At 39.4% G+C, this 19884-nt stretch overlaps 1 protein-coding gene across 1 annotated transcript in view; it reads left to right on the plus strand.

The window, feature by feature from the left end:
- BMX (BMX non-receptor tyrosine kinase) overlaps nucleotides 1-19884 on the plus strand; it is a 42495-nt gene that overhangs the window by 15675 nt on the left and 6936 nt on the right. Inside the window, exons 7-16 of the mRNA XM_019746241.2 lie at nucleotides 2625-2800; nucleotides 5476-5547; nucleotides 6232-6285; nucleotides 9190-9244; nucleotides 10570-10649; nucleotides 12090-12217; nucleotides 14747-14821; nucleotides 15571-15742; nucleotides 18576-18792; nucleotides 19692-19756. Coding sequence (XP_019601800.2) covers nucleotides 2625-2800; nucleotides 5476-5547; nucleotides 6232-6285; nucleotides 9190-9244; nucleotides 10570-10649; nucleotides 12090-12217; nucleotides 14747-14821; nucleotides 15571-15742; nucleotides 18576-18792; nucleotides 19692-19756 — 1094 coding nt within the window. The remainder of the gene's footprint in view (nucleotides 1-2624; nucleotides 2801-5475; nucleotides 5548-6231; nucleotides 6286-9189; nucleotides 9245-10569; nucleotides 10650-12089; nucleotides 12218-14746; nucleotides 14822-15570; nucleotides 15743-18575; nucleotides 18793-19691; nucleotides 19757-19884) is intronic.

Genomic DNA, 19884 nt, shown 5'->3' on the forward strand with positions numbered 1-19884 from the left:
TGGACTTCTGGCTTCCAGAACTGTGAGAGAATAAATTTCTGTTGTTTTAATCTACACATGTACTAATTTGTTACGTCAACCTTAGGTAACTAATACAATTATAAAGGTTTGGAGTTTTATTTCATTATCGTGATATTGCTATTTTGATTTGGATACATGCTCCAGTCCTGAAACTTGAAAATTATGGCCCCGTGAAACACCTAAGAGCAATGTCCAGACTAAGCAAATCCATAAGGGCAAAGGTCGATTAGTGGTTGCCTGAGGCCAGCATGGGCATGGGAACTGGCTAAAAATGGGCATGAGGGATCTTATAGAGGTTATAGAAATATACTCAGACTGAATTACGGTGATGATTAACCCACTCGATTAATTTACTAAGTTCTATACTTATAAAGGGTGAATTTTATGATACATAAATTATACTCCAATCAAGTTTGTTTTAAACAAATCTAAGAGTAGAGGATAATTTAGGAGCCAGAAACCATCGCATCTAGTCTCTGGCATGGAATTCTCAGGGAAATGTGTACAAGTAAAAAATTACCAGTCAGGCAAATCAGTGGCCAAGGTCTGTTTTGATTATAAGCTGCCCTAAGGGATCAGGGATCAGGGATCAGAGAGAGTATCAGGAAATGTATGTTTTCTTTTGTCTTGTTTTTACCAGAGCATTTGGTAGAGAACTTACTTTACTGAGCTGAGGAAAATAAAAATCTGCTTTCTAGCTATTCTGTTCAGCTTTCCGATTAGGGAACTTTCTACTGCATTTATCTTTGGAGAGAACCACCCCACAGCTGATAAATATCCTGTTTCCCCGAAAGTAAGACCTAGCCGGACCATCAGCTCTAATGCGTCTTTTGGAGGAAAAATTAATATAAGACCCGGTATTATATTATATTATATTAGGCTCGGTCTTGTATTATAGTAAAATAAGACCGGGTCTTATATTACTTTTTGCTCCAAAAGACACATTAGAGCTGATGGCCCGGCTGGGTCTTATTTTGGGGAAAACACGGTAGCAGTGTGCTGCATAAGTCAAATGTCCAGGATACTAATCCCTGGAAAAAAGTAAAATACAGTGTGAAAAAATTAAATTCAGTGCTTTATATATTTATGTGAATGTTTAATTGAAGTATAACATGCACTTAGAAAAGTATACAAGTCCTACTGTGTTTCCCCGAAAATAAGACCTAACTGGAAAATAAGCCCTAGCATGATTTTTCAGGAGGACATCCCCTGAACATAAGACCTAATGCGTCTTTTGGAGCAAACCTTAATATAAGACCCGGTATTATTTTGGGGGAAACACGGTAAGTGTTCCGCTTGATGAATTTTCATAAACTGAACACTTCTGTATAACACACACTCAGATTAAGAAACAGAACATCACAGAACCCCAGGGGTACCCTGTTTCCTTTTTGTTACTACATCCCACCCAGAGTAATCACTAGCTTGATTTATAACATCATAGATTTTTTGCCTGGTTTTGACCTTTATATAAGTGGAATCATAAAGTATACAGTCATTCATTTTCTGTCTTCTTTTGTTCAGTATGGGATTTGCCCATTTTTTAGTATGTGGTTTTAGTTTATTCTCATTGCTGTATAGAATTCCAATGGGTGAATACACCACTGTATTCGTTTCCTATTGCTGCTATAGCGAATTACCACAAATTTAGTGACTTAAAGCAACACAAACTTATTCTCTTACAGTTCTGAAGATCAGAAGTCTAAAATGGGTCCACACTGCTGTGTTCCTTGTGGAGGCTTTAGGGGAAAATCTATTTGCTTGCCTTTTCCAGATTCTAGAGGCCACGTATGGTGGCAGGAACCTTGGTTCCTGGCCCATTTCTCCATCTTCAGGGCCAGTAGGGTAGCATCTTCTTTCCTCTGTGATCTCTGCTTCCATTCTCACATCTCCCTAATCTCTGACCTTCTTGTCTCCCTTTTATGAGGGCCCTGTTGCTATTGGGCCTACCCCAATAATCCAAGATAATCTCCCCATCACAAGATACTTAATCACGTCTGCACAGTCCCTCTTACTGTGTAAGGTAACATGCTCATGGATCCCAGGGACGAGGACATGACCATCTTTGGGACGGACATTATTTAACCTACTACAACCACAATATGTTTATTGTTTTATCCTTTCAATCGGCATTTAGGTAGTTTCAAGTTTTCATCTAATTGAAATAATTCTGCTATGAACATTCTTTTACATGCCTTTTTATTTCACCGTTGGGTATGTATATAGACTTTCTAGATCACAGGGTATGGGCACTTCCAGCTTTAGTAGATTCCGTAAATAGCTTTTCAATATGGTTATACCACTTCATATTCCAACCAGCAAAGTATGAGAGTTCCAGTTGCTCTAGATCTTTATAATGTTTAGCATTGCCCCTTTCTCTCTCTCTCTCTCTCTCTCTCTCTCTCTCTCTCTCTCTCTCTCTCTCTCTTTCTCTCCCCCTCTCTCTCTCCCTCTGTATGTGTGTGTGTGTTTCTCTCTCTCCCTCCCTCCCTCCCTTCCCTTCCCTTCTCTTTAATTTAAGGTCTGACACACTTTGGTTGTTAGTTACCAGTACGTGAATCCCTGCCTCACTGTGATATATTAAAATCTCTTGTTCTCCAAAGCCAAAGATTCCTCGAGCAATTCCTATTTTCAAAATGGATGAACCATCTTCAAGTACCAGTCTAGCCCAGTATGACAGTGACACAAAGAAAAACTATGGCTCCCAGCCAAACGTCAATATGAGGTATATTCCAAGAGAAGACTACCCTGACTGGTGGCAAGTAAGAAAACTGAAAAGGTAAACCTCAGCTTTTAATCTTGCTGCCAGCATGTAGAATAGACATTCCCTCACTGCCTTGGGGCTCAGCCTCAAAGCTGCCCACACAAACCTTAGCTGAGGTAGGGCTGTCCTCTCAGAAAATGTTCCACACTTGAGCCAGAAGCCAGAAGCAGCAGCCCCACTGGGGCTGAGCAGCATGGCATTTCCATTTAGATTATCCAATCTAATGATCCAAGTAATACGTGAGCATTTTATTCCCTCCTTTCTCTCCCCATTCCCCCAAATACCCCACATTCCAGAACTCTGAAACTTTAAAATATATCCTTTACATGAGAGAGCTTAGAGCGGGCTTTTGCAATGTGCTTCGGCATCACTGACCAAATGACGAGCAGTATTTCAAGCAAGATGTGGCTTGGCTTCTCAGGATGTATACCTTTGCCTCTCCTGACATGATTAGTCTCCTCAGGTTTTTAAGCCAAAGATGCTACCTAAAGCCAAAATTGAAACTACCTTGAAGGCAATACCTAAATCATGTGACTCTCTGGCGTCTGGCACCAAATGGGCCCACTCCCCCAGGGTACGGATGTCCATCCTTCCCCACAATGGATGCAGAGTATCTCTCTGACTCACCATGTATCAATTTTCTTTGTTTCTTCCTTGCCCTCTTATTCTTTTATTCTTGCCATCCTCATTATTACCTAAAGTAAGTGCCTCGCTGTACCAATAATACAGCCACAGGGCCATATGGAACTTTAAAGAATGTAAGTGTATTCTTGCTGTTGTCTTCTGTATAACACGCCATGGTACCTTTCATTCTAAAGTAGAGCTAGAATCCAAGTGTATTAATCCACAGCTGGTGCCGGGGGGAGGGGTTAATTTGCCTGCAGCCAGTGTTCTTGTGGAAGGGGACAATCGATAAGCCCAGATCCAAAGAGCATAGATGTCCTGTCAATTTTGTGCCAGGTCCCCTCCCTGCCAGAAGCCCCAGTGACTCATTCAGAGGGGTACAGTGAAACTAATGGACCAGTATACAAATAAGTAGTCAACACTGTTTATTCACCTGGGGTTGCTGCAGAGCTATCAACTCACAGATTGCCACGTCCTATCTTTATTTAAAATGTGGCTATTTTGTTCACCATGGATTTTGCATTGATTTTTATTTTAAAAATATTTTATTAAAACAGTATTTATCTTGATTAATGAGTTTTTGACATCCTCTTAGACTGTGCACCTAATATTTAGTCCCGACCCTGGACTTTTCCCTCGAACTTCAGAAAGCTAGTTATCTGGACAAAGGATCGATTAATCACTTCTTAGCATGAGTAGCATTACATCATCTGTGAGTGAATTATGATAATTGTTAAAAGGTCTTCACGGAGCTTGAATTTTAAAAATGCAGCCATGATTCTCAGCTCATATAAGTAGATAATACTTTTTATCAACTTTCTGTCATTTATACTACCTTCAGCTGATCTGCTTTTTAATGTTTATTTTTTCTGAGTAGTAAAATAATCCATGCTGCCATTGAAGCACTCAAATATTGCAGAATCTTCAGTGTACATTCCTCTAAAAATGTTGTCTATGCATGTGTTATATAAAGAGCAAACTTAAAAATCAGTCTTCTTAAAGAAGACCACACAGGGTTCTTTGGCACTTGTTCTTTTCACTAACATCTTGGGCATTTTCCCCACTTGAATACATGAGGATAGACTTAATTATTAATTTTTTAAAAATTTTAATCGTGGTAAAACGTAACATAAAATTTACCATCTTAGTCATGTTTAAGTATCCAGTCCAGTGTGTTAACTACCTTCACAGTATTATGCAATCTACCTGACTATTTTGAATGTTGATATAGTATTCCATTACATGGATAAACCTAAGAAATGCACTATTGATGGCCATTGTCCATGTGTTCTTTAAAAAAAAGGCTAAATAGATTGCTTAGCATTTTTAAATAAGAGTTTTCTTATGAAGAGATGAAGTTAAAAAGCTATGCTAGTGAGCAAGGCTCTTCAGGAAGGCAGAGACGGAGGCACTCCTGGAAACGGAGCCAGAGAGGCATTTCCTTGTTAAGGAAGCTTGTCACTGTGAAGTGTGGTTTTGAATAAGAGCCTGAGATAAGAAGGCAAACGGGAAATAGGTCCTACGTTCCAAATAAAACAAGCTTTGAACTTGGAGAGATAGGCATTTCCTCATGCTCTGCTCAACACCCAAAATGAAAAAGAGAAAATGGTGGGTGGTAGAGGATGATGAAAATCCTGCCTGTCCATCTGCGTCTATATGGAGTCGAAAATTCGGTATTTTCAAGACTTTTAATTGTAATCACCACAGCAAAAAAAGAAAATAACTTATTTTAAAATATATGTGGCAGAATGCTTGCATATGTACAAGAAAATCAGGGCAAACCCAGTCAAGATGATTTATTAATCCAAGTTTTCTACTGTTTGGGGTCATTACGAACCATTATTAACAGTTCACTTTTGTTTAGGAGTACTGTCAAACTACTGCTTTTTATTGGAGGCCCTGCAAGGACGAAAATGTAAAAATGACTCATTAGCTTCAATTTCCAAACCAAGTGAAACGTCTGGGTCAAAATGTTGAATAAAGCTAAAACATACCTAACAAAATTACTTTTGTCATTTAGCATTTCTAAATAAACATAAATTTACGAAATGTATCTTTTTTTGTAGCGGTGAAGATTTTGCCTGCAGTAACCAAAGTGAAAGAAATGTTGTGAATCACAGCACCTCAAAGATGTCATGGTATATCAAATTCAAATAGTCCTTCACACGCAGGATTTGCTCCATTTGTGGAAAAACTAACCAAATTTGCAATAATTTTGCAACTAGACTTTTATATTTAAAGTAAATATAACACCCCCCCCAAATCCATGTAGTTTGCGTCTCTGAACCCTTAAGTTAGTTGGTCTGAATCGATGATTTGTGGGTTGCCATTTTCCTCACACTGACTTTTGCTCTCCATCACTCCTGAGACACACTGGTGTTAGCATGAACATGCGTGTACCTGGCTCGGGCACCACTCGCAGGAGGAAAAACAACCTAGAGTTCAATAACTCTTCTCTAAGAATAGCTCTCTACACAACCCAGGATTTTTTTGACTGAATACTACAGCTGTCCCTGAAGGAGGCATCATCTATTTCACGAGCCACTCTTCTGAGAGACTCAAAGAAATACATGTTCCTGGGGACCTCCCAGGGACCTACACCAAACAGCCATTTTCTCATAAAACTGGACATGAACTCAACTTGTGAGCAACTCTCTCTCCACTTGGCTGATACCTTCCCAAGTGCAAAAAGGGAAACCTAACAGCTAAATTTTATTTACATGGATGAAAGCAGGGTGGGATTTCACATCACACTGCTACCGTAGATACTTGGATTCCTTCTTGGTGGTTTTTGTATTCATGTTGTTTCCTTTCTTCGATAGGGGATTCCCTGAGTCAAGTTCATCTGAAGAAGAGGAAAACCTGGATGACTATGAGTGAGTTTTGAAAGTCCTCTCAAACTAGATATAGATGTTTCAATTCTATTCGTCCCCAAAGGCATTAAAACAGATGGCTCACACTTGCTCAGGAAGCTGTGTTACATGAGTAAACTCATGTGAGTCTCTGGGCCAGTTATGTGGATGATGGGTGACAATGATCTGGGTTGTTACTAATGAAAATATTTACCCCCAATCTGGATGATCTAAATTGGCTGCACGTATTCATTAGATTTATCATATACCTGGTGTCCCTGTCATTTCACTTTGTCTTCATAGATACTGCGTATAACATTTCTGCTGATTATTTCTTCCCTAGAGACCTCTCCCCAGGGAGACACTTGAAGGCTCTTATTAGCATTGAGTCCAATTTTTGAAGTTATTTATGATATAGTAATTTTATAAGGTAGCACAACTGAGACTTAAACATGACAGCATTTATGTTGAAAGATTCCTATTCCTAGGGTGACCTTATCACTTAACATCCAAATTAGGACACTTTACGGAGAGAAAGAGTGTACTATTAAATATTACACCTGGACATCAGGCATTAACTGGATTCTTCTAGCCAAATAAGAATGCATGATCATCCCAACTATACTGAGCTAGGCTGGTCTAAGTGGTTGTTAAGGTCCTTTCCAACATCGAAGATTCTATCATCCTACAAATAAGGACAAATAAATCTCCTGGACTTAAAGACTCGTGTTAAGGAGAGGTGTGAGTAATAGGACATACTGTATCTCTCAGCAGCTATTTCCCAACAGCAACCAGTTCACTTGAACAGAATTATGCATATTTCTAGTTCTTTTCTTGTATAAGTGCTATGTTATTGATTTATTGGCCCTAAGTACAGTGAGAGCTTTTAGAAAATACATGTCTCTGTTTTGCTTCTTCCTGTTCCTTCTAACCCAGCCTGACCCTAGGCATACCTGTCACGTTGGGGCAGACGTGCTGTACCCTCTACCCCTTTGCAGCATGGTCTCTTTACCACCCTCTAGTTTCCCTTTAGTCCTACCTCTTCCCCAGCATCTGCTCTCAGGAAAGCATTTGATGGAATAATTCAAACTAAGACCTAAAGACCTAAAAGACTCAGAGCAGCACCAAAATTATCCAAAGAGAATTGCACTTCAACAGAAGACAAAGACTTAAAGCAATGGGCGTGAATTTCCAATCATGGATTTTAATATTTAACATTTAGATGAACTGCAAATCTTTCTTTGATTCAGAAAGCCCACATCTGACCATATAGACAGTCTGTGTCTCCATCATTTCTAGATTCACATGGTGTGTGAGAGGTGTGCATTGGGGGAAATGACCAGGAAAGACCCGCCCTCTTAAAATCAAAGAGATCAGGAGCAGAGGGCTATGTGATCTCAGGCTTAGCCTTTGCACACCGTGCTTGGTGCCCCAGCTTTCTGCTCTGTCAGTGCCACTGAAGCATCTGTTTTATGGCCTTACATTCATGAGCAACTCTACCCATTCCATTAAAGACTGAGGCACCAAGGTTTAGATTGAAAATCATGTGATAGGACTAGGCATAAGCCTCTGCTGCTGTGACATTGAAATGCTGAATTTCTTTTTAAACAGCCGGGATTCAGCAAAATTGTAACACAAAGTATGTATGTGGGTGTGGGGGTTTACACACAATCTCACCTCGCCTCTTTCCTTATTCCTGATCATCTCTTTCTCCTATCGCCCATGGGCATATATCCTGGATCATATTGCCTGAAGAGTCTTTGGATTAGCTATGATTAGCTTAAAAAATATATATATATATATATATATATATATATATATATATATATATATATATATATATATATATTTTTAATGTTGAGAAGTTCATTAATAAGAAAACTATCAGTTAATGTCTCAAGTGTTAATTATATATTATCTATAAGGGTGGAGTTAGAAGACTTACCAAGTTCAAGCCTCATCCTGATTTTACAAGTGCAGAATTCCAAGGTCTAAAGAGACTCAGTCCAAAGCCATACAACTACTTATCAGGAAGTTATGTCTACCACCCAAAACTCCAAGCTGGCACATCTAAGGCTCTTTCCACTTCATTGAACTGCCTACCAGTGATACCCTCACCCTCCTATGTACTTCTTTCCTCCTCAGGTGTTATCTTCTAGCCAGAAGATCCTCCCAAACCGCCAAACCCATGCCCCATCCCAGCTCCCACCCTGTCAGTTTCCTAAGTATGACATTTTGGCCAAAACCAAAAAGCTACAGATATTGTTGGTATCACATGAGAAACAGCTCCATGACCCGTTGAGGTTCCCCTATAAAATAAACTGTGATGTTCTTGGCTAACATAGTAAGAAGGACAATATTTCAGGTTACACCTTGCTGTTGCCCATCTTCTTTTTCTCAGTTCACTGCAACTGTTCCCATCTTCATATAACCATAGACACTTATCTATTACTATCCTGCAAATAAAAAATATTTTTGGGAAAAGCATTTGCTTTCAAAACAGATGCTGTAAAGTGTGTTTCTATTGGATTATTAAAAGAAAATTATAGGGTTGAAAGACAGAAACTTTCATCCTTGGCAACCCCGACTTTCTCACTGGAATATTCTCCATTGGTCTAATCTCTGGCTCTTATTCAAAATGGTGAAAGGTAGGAGAATTTAGAAATCACCTAGAAGGAGGCCAAAGTTTCCTAAATGCCAGCCCATTTAAGAATACAGATCTGCAGGCCCACCCCAGAATCCTGATTGGGTGGTGGAGACTCAGGAATCTGTGTTTTAGAAAAGCTCCTCAGGTGATTCTCTGGGGCAGCCAGGTTTGGAAACCCCTGATCAAAGCCAATGTCTCATTTTCCAGGTTAGAAAACGAAGTGACAAGTTATGCAGTTAAAAAGGATTAACTCTCAAATACGGAATTCTTTTCTATTGCAGCTGGTTTGCAGGTAACATCTCCAGGGCACAATCTGAGCAGTTACTGAGACAAAAGGTAAATATTCTAGTCTCTAAAATAGCCTCTAAGAATCTCTTTCTACTGTTGGGCCCAGAGGGTCACGCACTTCTGAGAGAAACCTTATTCTAATTATACAGTCATGTCATCACAGTGTGGGCTACCCAGCCTCAGGTTACCAGGCCCTCCGCATCTAGCCACTTCTTCTGTTTCCGTTATCTATTGCTGTGTAATAAACCACTTTAAAATTTAGTGGCTTGAAACAAGATTATGATTCGCACAATTCTGTGACTCAGCTGGCTCAGCAGTTCTTCTGCAGGTTTTGCTTAGGGCCACTCACGAGCCTGCAGTTAGCTGGTGGATGCAGTCGGCGGCGGGGAGTTGGATTTAACTGAGGCAGTCAACCAGGGTGTTATACTTCATCCCTATGTGGCTAACTTGGGCTTTCTCACAGCATGCTGATCTCAAGACAGTGTTTGAACAGGATGATCCCCACAGTTCTGTGCTAGCACTTATGGAGTCTCTGCTTTTGTCATGTTTGCTAACGTCCCATTGGCCAAAGCAAGTCACATGGCCCAGCACAGAGTCAATGTGCCGGGCCTACCCAGGGCATGAATACAGAGATGATTTATTGGGGCCATCTGTGTCAACAGTCTACCTCAGCTGTGTCATTCCTCATTAGCTCCTGAATCAGAATTAAGTAGATGTACGTAATGGGGAATAAATCTCCAGGACATTATAGTTATCAATTGGTATGAATTATCAATAGCAAACTCTTTTAACCTACAAAATGACACTTTGATATAGTTCAACCTAATAAAACACACCAATTATCTCTTTGAGAGGGTACTAGTGAGCATGCGATGACTTGACTACCTAACTTGGCATTTTTCTCAAGTTCATCATTTAGTCAATGCTCTTTCTAAATCTGGATCTGCTTAGAATTAGCACATTAAGCAGGACAAGTTGAGGTGAGAACTTTAAAAATTATCTGCTCTGCACCTTTGGTTTTCTAAAATTTACCAAGAGCATGATATAATATGTGGTTTTAAATTTTATTTCTGAAAGATTCAAACATTAGGCTTACACAAATACAAAAGAGAAAATTATAGAGAGGGTTAAAAATTAACTGGAAAGAAAAAGTTGAAGCACACAAGGTAGTAGATTTATAAAGAAACTGAGTGAGAAAAGGAAGAAAGCTAAACAGTGGGCCCCCTTCTGTGACAACTGTTGGATAATCTGTGCCATCAACGAGATGTAAAGTGAATTTAAAAGATCTGTTTTCTTACTATCCACTAGGAAAAATAGTTTCCAAGGATAATGAAAATGTTTTCTGTTCCTTGCATGTTTTCCTTCCTTTTCAGGGAAAAGAAGGAGCCTTTATGGTTAGAAATTCCAGCCAGGCGGGAATGTATACAGTGTCCTTATTTAGTAAGGCTGTGAAGTAAGTATAAAATGCATTCATTTCTTATATCTTCTTGTGCATTCTTTGAATGTGCTGGTAATTTAGTCACATTTTGGGATAAGACACCATCTTACCATTCTGGGAGTTTGGATGAAAATATTTCTGTTGAACGTGACCATTCGTAGTGGCCTTTCTTCTTTTCCTACTTCCAAGAGACTATTCTCGGGTGATCCTCTCCTGCCCATCCCTGGCAGCAGCTGAGTGCCCAGTGCACATCGTGCCTCTGTAAACATTTGTGAAAGGAATCCTGGGTTATTCCCCTTCATTTAGTCCTACGCCCAGAAAGAGAGAAATAGCATTGGAGCCTCTACCATTTGGCCCGCTGAGTTGGGAAACCTGCTCCAGTGTCTTTCCAGTGAGGGCAGAGCTAGCAGAAGGTTGAATCAATGTAGCTGTGCTCCCTCAATAGCGTCTTCTAGGGTGCTGTCCTCTGAGGGGTTAAGAGTTCTGATTGGAAGCCACCCCTCTGGGCCTAAATTCTGACTGTACCATTTACAAAGCTTTATGACACTAAACACGTTTCTTAACTTTCTCATCTGAAAAGGGGACATAATAATGATTATTATGTTCTATGGATGAAGTGAGATAATTCATGTGTTGGATCAGAACAGTGCCTGGCACATAGTAGTCACTTAATAAACTAATAGCTATTACTGATGTTGTTGTTAAAGAGTGATTCTACCTGTCCCACTGCCCCCACCCAAACACTTAGGCATAGAAGACCCGCCCCCCAGTCATCTCATGTAAGTCACCATTACCAACATCAGCATTCACCACCAGAGTTTTACAAGCTATGTTCCCATTGGTTGTTAGCTCTTTTATTCCTTCTAATCAGGCATATTATTCTTGATTAGCCTAAACCAATTTGCCTCAATTCACCACTATTTCCTAAATGTAGAGTGAAAGAAAAAAATGTTTTATGTGGAAAAGGTACAAGTTCACATGAGGAATTAAAGGACATCCCCACCCACTCCATCTTGCCTGCTCTGCTCCCTAAAGAGTCTGCCACCCATGCTCTAGGTGAGAGCACCCACAGCCTAATCACCTTTGCCTCCCACATTTTAATCTTCATTCTCCTAAAAGAGAATTGATGTTCAGAATAATGATTCTGAAGAACTGCAGGGCTCTCAATTGTCAGCTTTATACTTTCTAAGGGAGGAACGGTCTAGAAAGTTGGAATTTTATTGTACGTGAATTCTGCATGTGCACAAAAGATAGGCTGAGTTCAGAGAGGAGCCCTGTTCTATATTTACAGGCTGTCATGGATACCTCCAGAAAAACACCAGATATCGAGACCGAACAACCTTTCCTCACTTCCCTCTCCAAAATTTGCAAATGCACCTAATTACTTTTAACTATTGTTTAATCAAGCTTCAGTTGTTTATTAAAAATGTTCTAATACTCTTTCTTCCTTACTAGTGATAAAAAAGGAACCGTCAAACATTACCATGTGCATACAAATGCTGAGAATAAACTGTACCTGGCAGAAAACTACTGTTTTGATTCTATTCCAAAGCTTATTCACTATCATCAACACAATTCAGCAGGTAATTTATCTCAGTTTTTCTTTTATGGGTCCTTCTTGATAAACATGGTTTTGCTTGGATACTACTGATCCTCCTAATATTGTTGACTATATAGGGAACCATGAAAGTAAGAAAAAAATGCTCTCGAGTCCTATGCCTACTGTGATTTTTTAACCTACATTTCCTGGACTATAACATTATACACACTATAATGCCAGAAAAAAATTAAGTTCAGTGAGTTGAGTGACTTAGAAGTAGACATTCTCTATATAAAAATATTTGTAGGTATTTTTAGAAGTTAATTGCAAGATTCAAATATTATAGATTTGTCCATGGAGGTTATCTCTCTAATGATATACAAATTGGTGTCTGTTCTGAATTTTTTTCTATGCTGATACTAACATTCATTTTGTATTAATCTCCTCACTATATTGTTACTGAGATGAGCTCATTCTACACAGACTACTTTTCAGCTTGCTTTTCTTACTCAGCATGTTTTAGAGGTCTTTCCATGCAAATACGTACAGCTTCCTGTGGTCTATTTAACAGCTACAGAGCATTCTGTTATATAATTACTCCACTATGTACTCACCTAACACTACACTGATTAGCAGTTGGATCATTTACAATATTTTCCCATTATAATCGCTGTTTCGGTGCACAGTCCTGCACACGTAGTTCTGCTCATCTGTGTGAGTGTTTCTGTAGCCAAATTCCCTAGAAGTAGAATTTCTGATATAAATGGTTAAGAACATTTAAAATTTAAACATCATCAAATTCTTTTGAGAAATGTACACTCCCTCCAACAGCAATTTCCTTCATCCTCACCAACACTGGGTACTACTATTACTGCTTTTAAATTTTGCCTAATCAACTGGTGAAAATGTATATATAAATCCCTAATGGAAATGTTAACTAACTTTATTGTGGTAACCATTTCACAATACATGCATGTATCAAATCATAACGCTGTATACCTTAAAGTTACATATGTTATAATATATGTCAATAACATCTCAATAAACGTAGGAAAAAAATTAAAAAAAAAAAATCCCCTCTCAATGCCTTTTCTACACCAGTGTCACTTACTCACAGTGACTGGATGAATTTCCAACAGTGAGTAAAAATAAGCTGTGGGCTCAGTGTCAAATTTATGCAACTCTACCTAACCTGATTACATGCACATAAGTGAATTAGCCTTCTTCCTAGCTTTGATTTTGCTTCCTACTTGTATTTTCCTTTGTTCTAATTTCCTCAATTGTTTATTTTCTCTTGTAGCACCTCAAAAGTACCCCCTTGGAAATGTATTATATAAATAGACATCTCCAAGTGGAGTGATTCCACTCCAGAGGTACACAAGCCACTCCACAGGGTACAAGAGAATAATGTTTGTTTTGATTTGTTTTTAAAGTAGTTCTCTTATAGTGTTTTCTCTTCGTGACTGTATTTTGATTCACATAATATATCAATACAGCAATCATATGTATATATATATATATATATATATATATATATATATATATATATATATATGTATACACATATATAAATATACATACATACATACCAGGGGTGCCAAAGAAATATATACAAGTGGATACTTGGTCAGCGTTGCTCAAGCAGTAGTTTGCCGTAATCAGAAGTGTCTGGACGCTGATGAGAACCACTTTGAGCACCTCTTGTAATTGCAGAAGTCAAACGTGACTTATATTCATCTTTTGTTATCAGTATATATTGAGTAATACAATTTTAATAGTTTTTTCCTTTCTTAAAATGTGTATACATTTTTTTGGCACCCTCTGTATATATGGAGTACACTAATTTTTTTTGCCAATCAAAGGTGCAGGATTTAAAAGATTTGGAGACCATTCATATAAAAAGTAAATAAATAATATACTAAAAGGAAAGAGAGAAAAAGGACATGTATGATAATTCCCAGGACTAGGAAAATGTCACACATTTAAAGTAAGAAACATATTTTTTATTATTATTAGTTAAGAAACATATTTTTGGATGGGTTAAGTCATTATAAATACTATAATTATTTTAACCCAGCTTTACCATAACGTGATGTAAACACTTAAAATGACTTGACCATTTAATGCAATTTAGTAATAGGTTTACTTTTTAAAAATTCAAGTGGTTTACTTTTTATTTTGTACCCTTCTGTATTTTTTGGAATTTTTTACCAACTCTTTGTTGCTGTGTGTATACATATTTAAATATAGGACTATAAAAAGATAGCAAAATAAAAATGGGATGTGTTTTAATCAAAGATTCCATCAAAGAACTAACTTTGATGGGCTTTTCAAAAGTCACATGAAGTGGTTTTACTCTTAATTTTTGCATTGAGCTAATTAGTAAAGCCAGACAAAGTAATACAATTACAGGATGAGGATGGTCAGAATGGATTCTCTCTCGGCATCTCAACTTCCTGAACTCTGCTTTTTCAGCTACTCTGGAGAGAGCATAAGCAGAGGGGTGAACCAATGTGATGTGATATGATGTGATGAGGTGATATGTGATGATGTGATGCTGATTCCCTTGCAGGCATGATCACACGGCTCCGCCACCCTGTGTCAACAAAGGCCAACAAGGTTCCCAGCTCCGTGTCCTTGGGAAGTGGTATGGACATACCCTTGGTCTCTTAAACTCTATTTCCCACCATTGGGGGTTAAAATATACATATATGGTGAATTTACTGAAAAAAAGGGGGAAGACAGGAAGGTGGTCCCTGTTTACATTGTGCCAGGGAGGGCTTCCGCTCTAATATATTTGTTCATTTTCTAAAAATAAATAACAAAAACCACAAATCTTCTCTGTCCTTCTTTCTCCTCCCAACCTAACTCTGTAATCTCTCCAGTATTACGACAAAGATTGTGAAAATTTTCATCTTGTTAGACCCAATCATCAGTCTCTGGAACCTCATTGCCTGTTCTTTCTTCTTCCCAGATTCTGTGCCTGCTCTGAGCCAGTTTTCAACCTTGTGTATTTAGAGTAATGACTACCCCAGATCAGTTTAATTTGTTTTATAAGACAATGCAATGATATTTTACCAGGCTAAGGGCATCAAGCACATTTTGACACTAAGTCTTTCCAAGATGCCTCTGGTTGGCAAAGTGTTTATCCTCGAAGCTTTCTTATCAATAACTGGAGCTGCTTCGAGAGCAATATTGTCTTGGTGGCATTATCATGTGGTCTAAGAAGTCATAAGACCACGTCACTAAGGGTTTTTTTTTAAGTGATCAACTTAAATTGTCTTGCTGTTCTTCATATTGTCAGTGTGAAACTCATGGGAGAGGAGATCACTAGGGAAGCTATCAGCCCCAAAGCTTCTATCCCCGTCCTGAAGAGTGTCTGTCTTGCCTTTTCAGGAATCTGGGAACTGAAAAGAGAAGAGATTACCCTGTTGAAGGAGCTGGGAAGTGGCCAGTTTGGAGTGGTCCATCTGGGCAAGTGGAAGGGGCAGTATGATGTTGCTGTTAAGATGATCAAGGAGGGCTCCATGTCAGAGGATGAATTCTTCCAGGAGGCCCAGACCATGATGTGAGTTCTCCTGAGGAATGGCAGCTTAGCCCTCACCATGGGAGGACATTCCTGCTCACAGGCCTGGCCCTACATCTGCAAGGCCTGGAGCAAGAGTCCACACATCATAGATACAAATACTGAGAAGGTATAAAGCGAAAACACTCTTAGATAAAATCAGTTCTGTGCTCTTCCTTTGACAAGGACACCTTTGTGACAACCGGAAAGGTCATATTCAAATTGAGAATTCTCAAGACTCTTTAGAGAAATCCGCGTGTGGTCCAAGGACTCCACAAACTCCACCCCTCCCCTTCCTCCTCCCACCCCTGCTCTGTCCTACACTACACTTAGCACTAATGTGCAGACACAGCATTCTGTACCTCCAACCTCCCCATGTCTCCCACAAAACAACTCTATTGACTAATGAGCTTGTTAGGGGCAGGCATACCACTCTTGGCTCACTCTTGGGGGACCAGGCTCAGAAAGAGTCTGCATGGGTCCTGGAAGAGGCCTCAGGACTATACGGACAGGGGATCCCAGAGTCCGGGGACCCCAAGGGTGACAGAGGAGGGGATGTATGGGTTCTGAGGAGGCATGTCTCCTTGGCCCTCTGGCCTCCTTGCCCCGTGGGGAGGTACATGATGGAATGAGGAACAGAGTGGGGCCTTGCAAGCACATATCCAGCGGCAGGAGCCTGTAGTGGCCGGGACATGGGCCAGATTGAAAATGAATGTGCTCCAGACAATATCCTTTACCTTCCTGGTACCTTCAACACAGTCTGATAAAAATGCCTTTCTCACCCTATTCTTCCCTCACTTATCATGAAGATACTCTTTCTAATGGTCCTCAGTTCCAAGCACAGTCCTTAATTCTTGATAATACATATGTGTTCTCTTTCTCTCTCTGTTCTTCCTTCCCTTTGCTTCCCCTCCGTTCCCGTCCCCTCCTCTCCTTTCCTCCCTATCTCTCATCTTCGCAAGTACAAAGAATTATTTTAATGATTCTACCTCTTCTTGTCAACATGGTGAATGAGACTTTAAAGGGTGACCAACCATCCAGGTTTGCCTGGAACTTTCCTGGTTTTGGCACTTAAAGTGCTGTGTCCCGGGGAAAACCCCGGGCCCAGGCAAACTGTGACCGCTGGTCATCCTTTTAGGGAAACAACAGCATGGTATAAAAAACAATGCTATAGCAGGACTTTGGTCAAAGATAGTTGAAATCATAAATCCTAACCTGCTACAAAGTAACAGCCCTTTTAAAAATTTTACTTAAACAGTTACACTGTGTTTATAGACATCTGTCTGAGAACTTTATTAATAATGTGTTCAAGCCTCATATGAAGCCTGTGAAGCACGTACCATTGTTATCTGGTTTATAGGAAACTGAAGCACAGAAATGTTCAATAATTTACCCAAGTCACCAAACTAGTAAAAGTGGCAGAGCAGAGATGCAAACCCAGGCAGATATTCCAGTGCCCATTTCCTTAGTCATTCCTTTACGAAGACCAATGGTACCGAGAGAGTCAGAACAATCACTTTCACAATTGCAGAATTGTTTGGAAGCGAGGGACTATGTGAATACAAGCCTGTGGCTGGGCTGGCTTCGCATGTATGCAACCTGCAGTCTTGAGTTGCCCCGCGCTTAGCAGGTCTCTCTCCACACTTGGGTTAATGATCTGCTGTCACCATCTCGAAATTCTTAATAATCTTAAATGAGAATCCCTGCATTTTCATTTTGTACTGGTTCCTGCAAATTATGTAGCTCATTCTGCACTTGGCAGTTGGACCATCATAAAACCGGGGCACAGATCCTTGATGTGTTCCTTTCATAAGATAGAAAAATCTGGCAGAAAATCCCTTAGGTTCAGTGTGTAACCCCTGTGTCCTGGTGCAGTTTTAAAATATATTTCTTTCCCACTATGTGCCCTCTGGTAAATGGTGGAACTTGCTCAAGGAACAGCTTTTATTGGGTGATAGACCTTTGTCCTGCCTCTCAAGGGAGCACCGCTGAGTACCACGCAGGTCTCTCCAGTTGCTGAAAGATGCGTAACCAGGCTCATTGCCCTGAGTAACATGATAAGGCATGCCCGTAGAGTTCAGCCAAGAAGAAAGAAAGTAACTAAATATTTAATAAGTCCTCAATTATTAACAAATTTAAAAGTTGAAATGTTAAATTTAGATTTTTACATATATGAACATTAAAGAATCATCCTGTGACTTGATAATAGATAAATTACATAAAGACAAGTTGACGCCCAGTGTAACTGCTGAGTATCTGTCCGTCATGACCTACCAGAAGTTTTATGTCATGTGGTTACAATTTTCTAAATGTATTATTGCAAAAAATAATGCTACAGTAATGGAAAATTAGTTTTTAAATAAAAATTATACCTAACCTCATTTCCCTTACATGGCAACTATTTCCATTTTACTTACACCCTTCATATTCTGATATAATGCTTTTTTTCAGAATGAAATATTTAGACATGAAAGTTAGATGTTTTAAAATGGAAGTGAGTGCTTTTAGGGTGTAGCTTTCTCCAAATTAGTCGTGGAAGTTCTCAAGATGCCATCAGACCACTGCTTCCCTGATTCTCTGTAGGAAAGTTGAACACAGCACCCACAACTGCTAAACTGCTTCTGGGGTTGTCGATGTGCAATATAAGGCAGCATTTCTCACCTCCAAAGGTTAATGCTCCCAGAATAAGATCCAAAACATTTCCCTCCCCTTCTCTGTTCAAGTAGAAGGGGGGAAGTTAAAACAAACAAAAATCTGTGAGTGATTCTTTTTCAGGACATCTGGAAAATGGAGTGTGGAAATTCAGTACTGAACTTTGAAAATCTGTTCTTTCCAGGAAACTCAACCATCCCAAGCTGGTAAAATTCTATGGAGTGTGCTCAAAGAGATACCCTATATACATAGTGACTGAATATATAACCAATGGCTGCTTGCTTAATTACCTGAAGAGTCATGGAAAAGGACTTGAACCCTCCCAGCTCTTAGAAATGTGCTATGATGTTTGTGAAGGCATGGCCTTCTTGGAGAGCCACCAGTTCATACATCGGGACTTGGTAAGCAAAGCCATTGAAAGATCAAAGAAAGAAAAGAAAGCAATCCACAGTTTCTGCCTTCAGTGATAGATTGGGTGGAAAGACGAGGAGGCTACCTTCACTTTTATTTGGCTCACTTGTGACTTGTTTAAACACATGACACTTTTGTGATTTAAAAAAAAAATCACAATTTCAAAATAAAATATTTGAAGTACAAAAAGAACAGAAAGAGTAAAAGAAACCATCAAGATCTATGTAGTTGTGTTGTGATTTGAAGGAAAAGAGACGGAAGGGAAAAGCTTTGGTCAATTACTGTGTCTCGGAACCATTAAACCCAAGCTGATGTTTACTGTGGAAGGGCTGAGTGCCAAAGCAGTCATTTCATACAATAACTGAAAATACAAAAATGAACAAAGAAATACCAGAAAGATATGCAACTTGTGTCTTTGGGTCAGAGTGGGAGTGGGAAGTATTCTGCTTGGTGTGCACTGGTACTTATATTTAGAGATTTTCCTGTGCCAAACAGCAAACATGCCAGGCACACTAGGCAAGTTCATTCTGAGTCTCTGGTGCCACATTTGTGCTTTCAGAGCACCTGTCACTGCACACTATCCTAGTGCTAGAGAGGGAGCCTCTAGAACTAATGTTTCCCTTCTCATTGATGGGCTAAGGCTCTGTGTTTAATACCTTTTGTGTTGCTTGACAAGGATGGATGCCTGGGTGAGAATACTTATGGGCACACATTTTCATTTCGAAAAATTACAAATATAAAAAAAGACAACTTCCCAACATTTAGGTTTTGATAGGCAATCTTAGATTTTTGCTGAGAATTCTGCCAAAGAGAAGGAAAATGCCAGATTCTGATGTCAGGAAATTCGTGGTCACTTTTACTACTTGGTAATTTTGTTTTTCCTCCAAAGGCTGCTCGGAACTGCTTAGTAGACAGTGATCTCTCTGTGAAAGTATCTGACTTTGGAATGACAAGGTAAGCCAGTCCCAAAGGGGCAATCAATGAAAGTGGTATTTTCATTCACACCTAAATGCCATCATCGATGATGGTCTTGTGGGGATATATACGCTTAGAATGCGTTCTGAACTGGGGACTTAGAAACC

This window comes from Rhinolophus sinicus, chromosome X (genome assembly GCF_036562045.2).
Source record: "Rhinolophus sinicus isolate RSC01 chromosome X, ASM3656204v1, whole genome shotgun sequence".
Taxonomy (NCBI): Eukaryota; Metazoa; Chordata; class Mammalia; order Chiroptera; family Rhinolophidae; genus Rhinolophus; species Rhinolophus sinicus.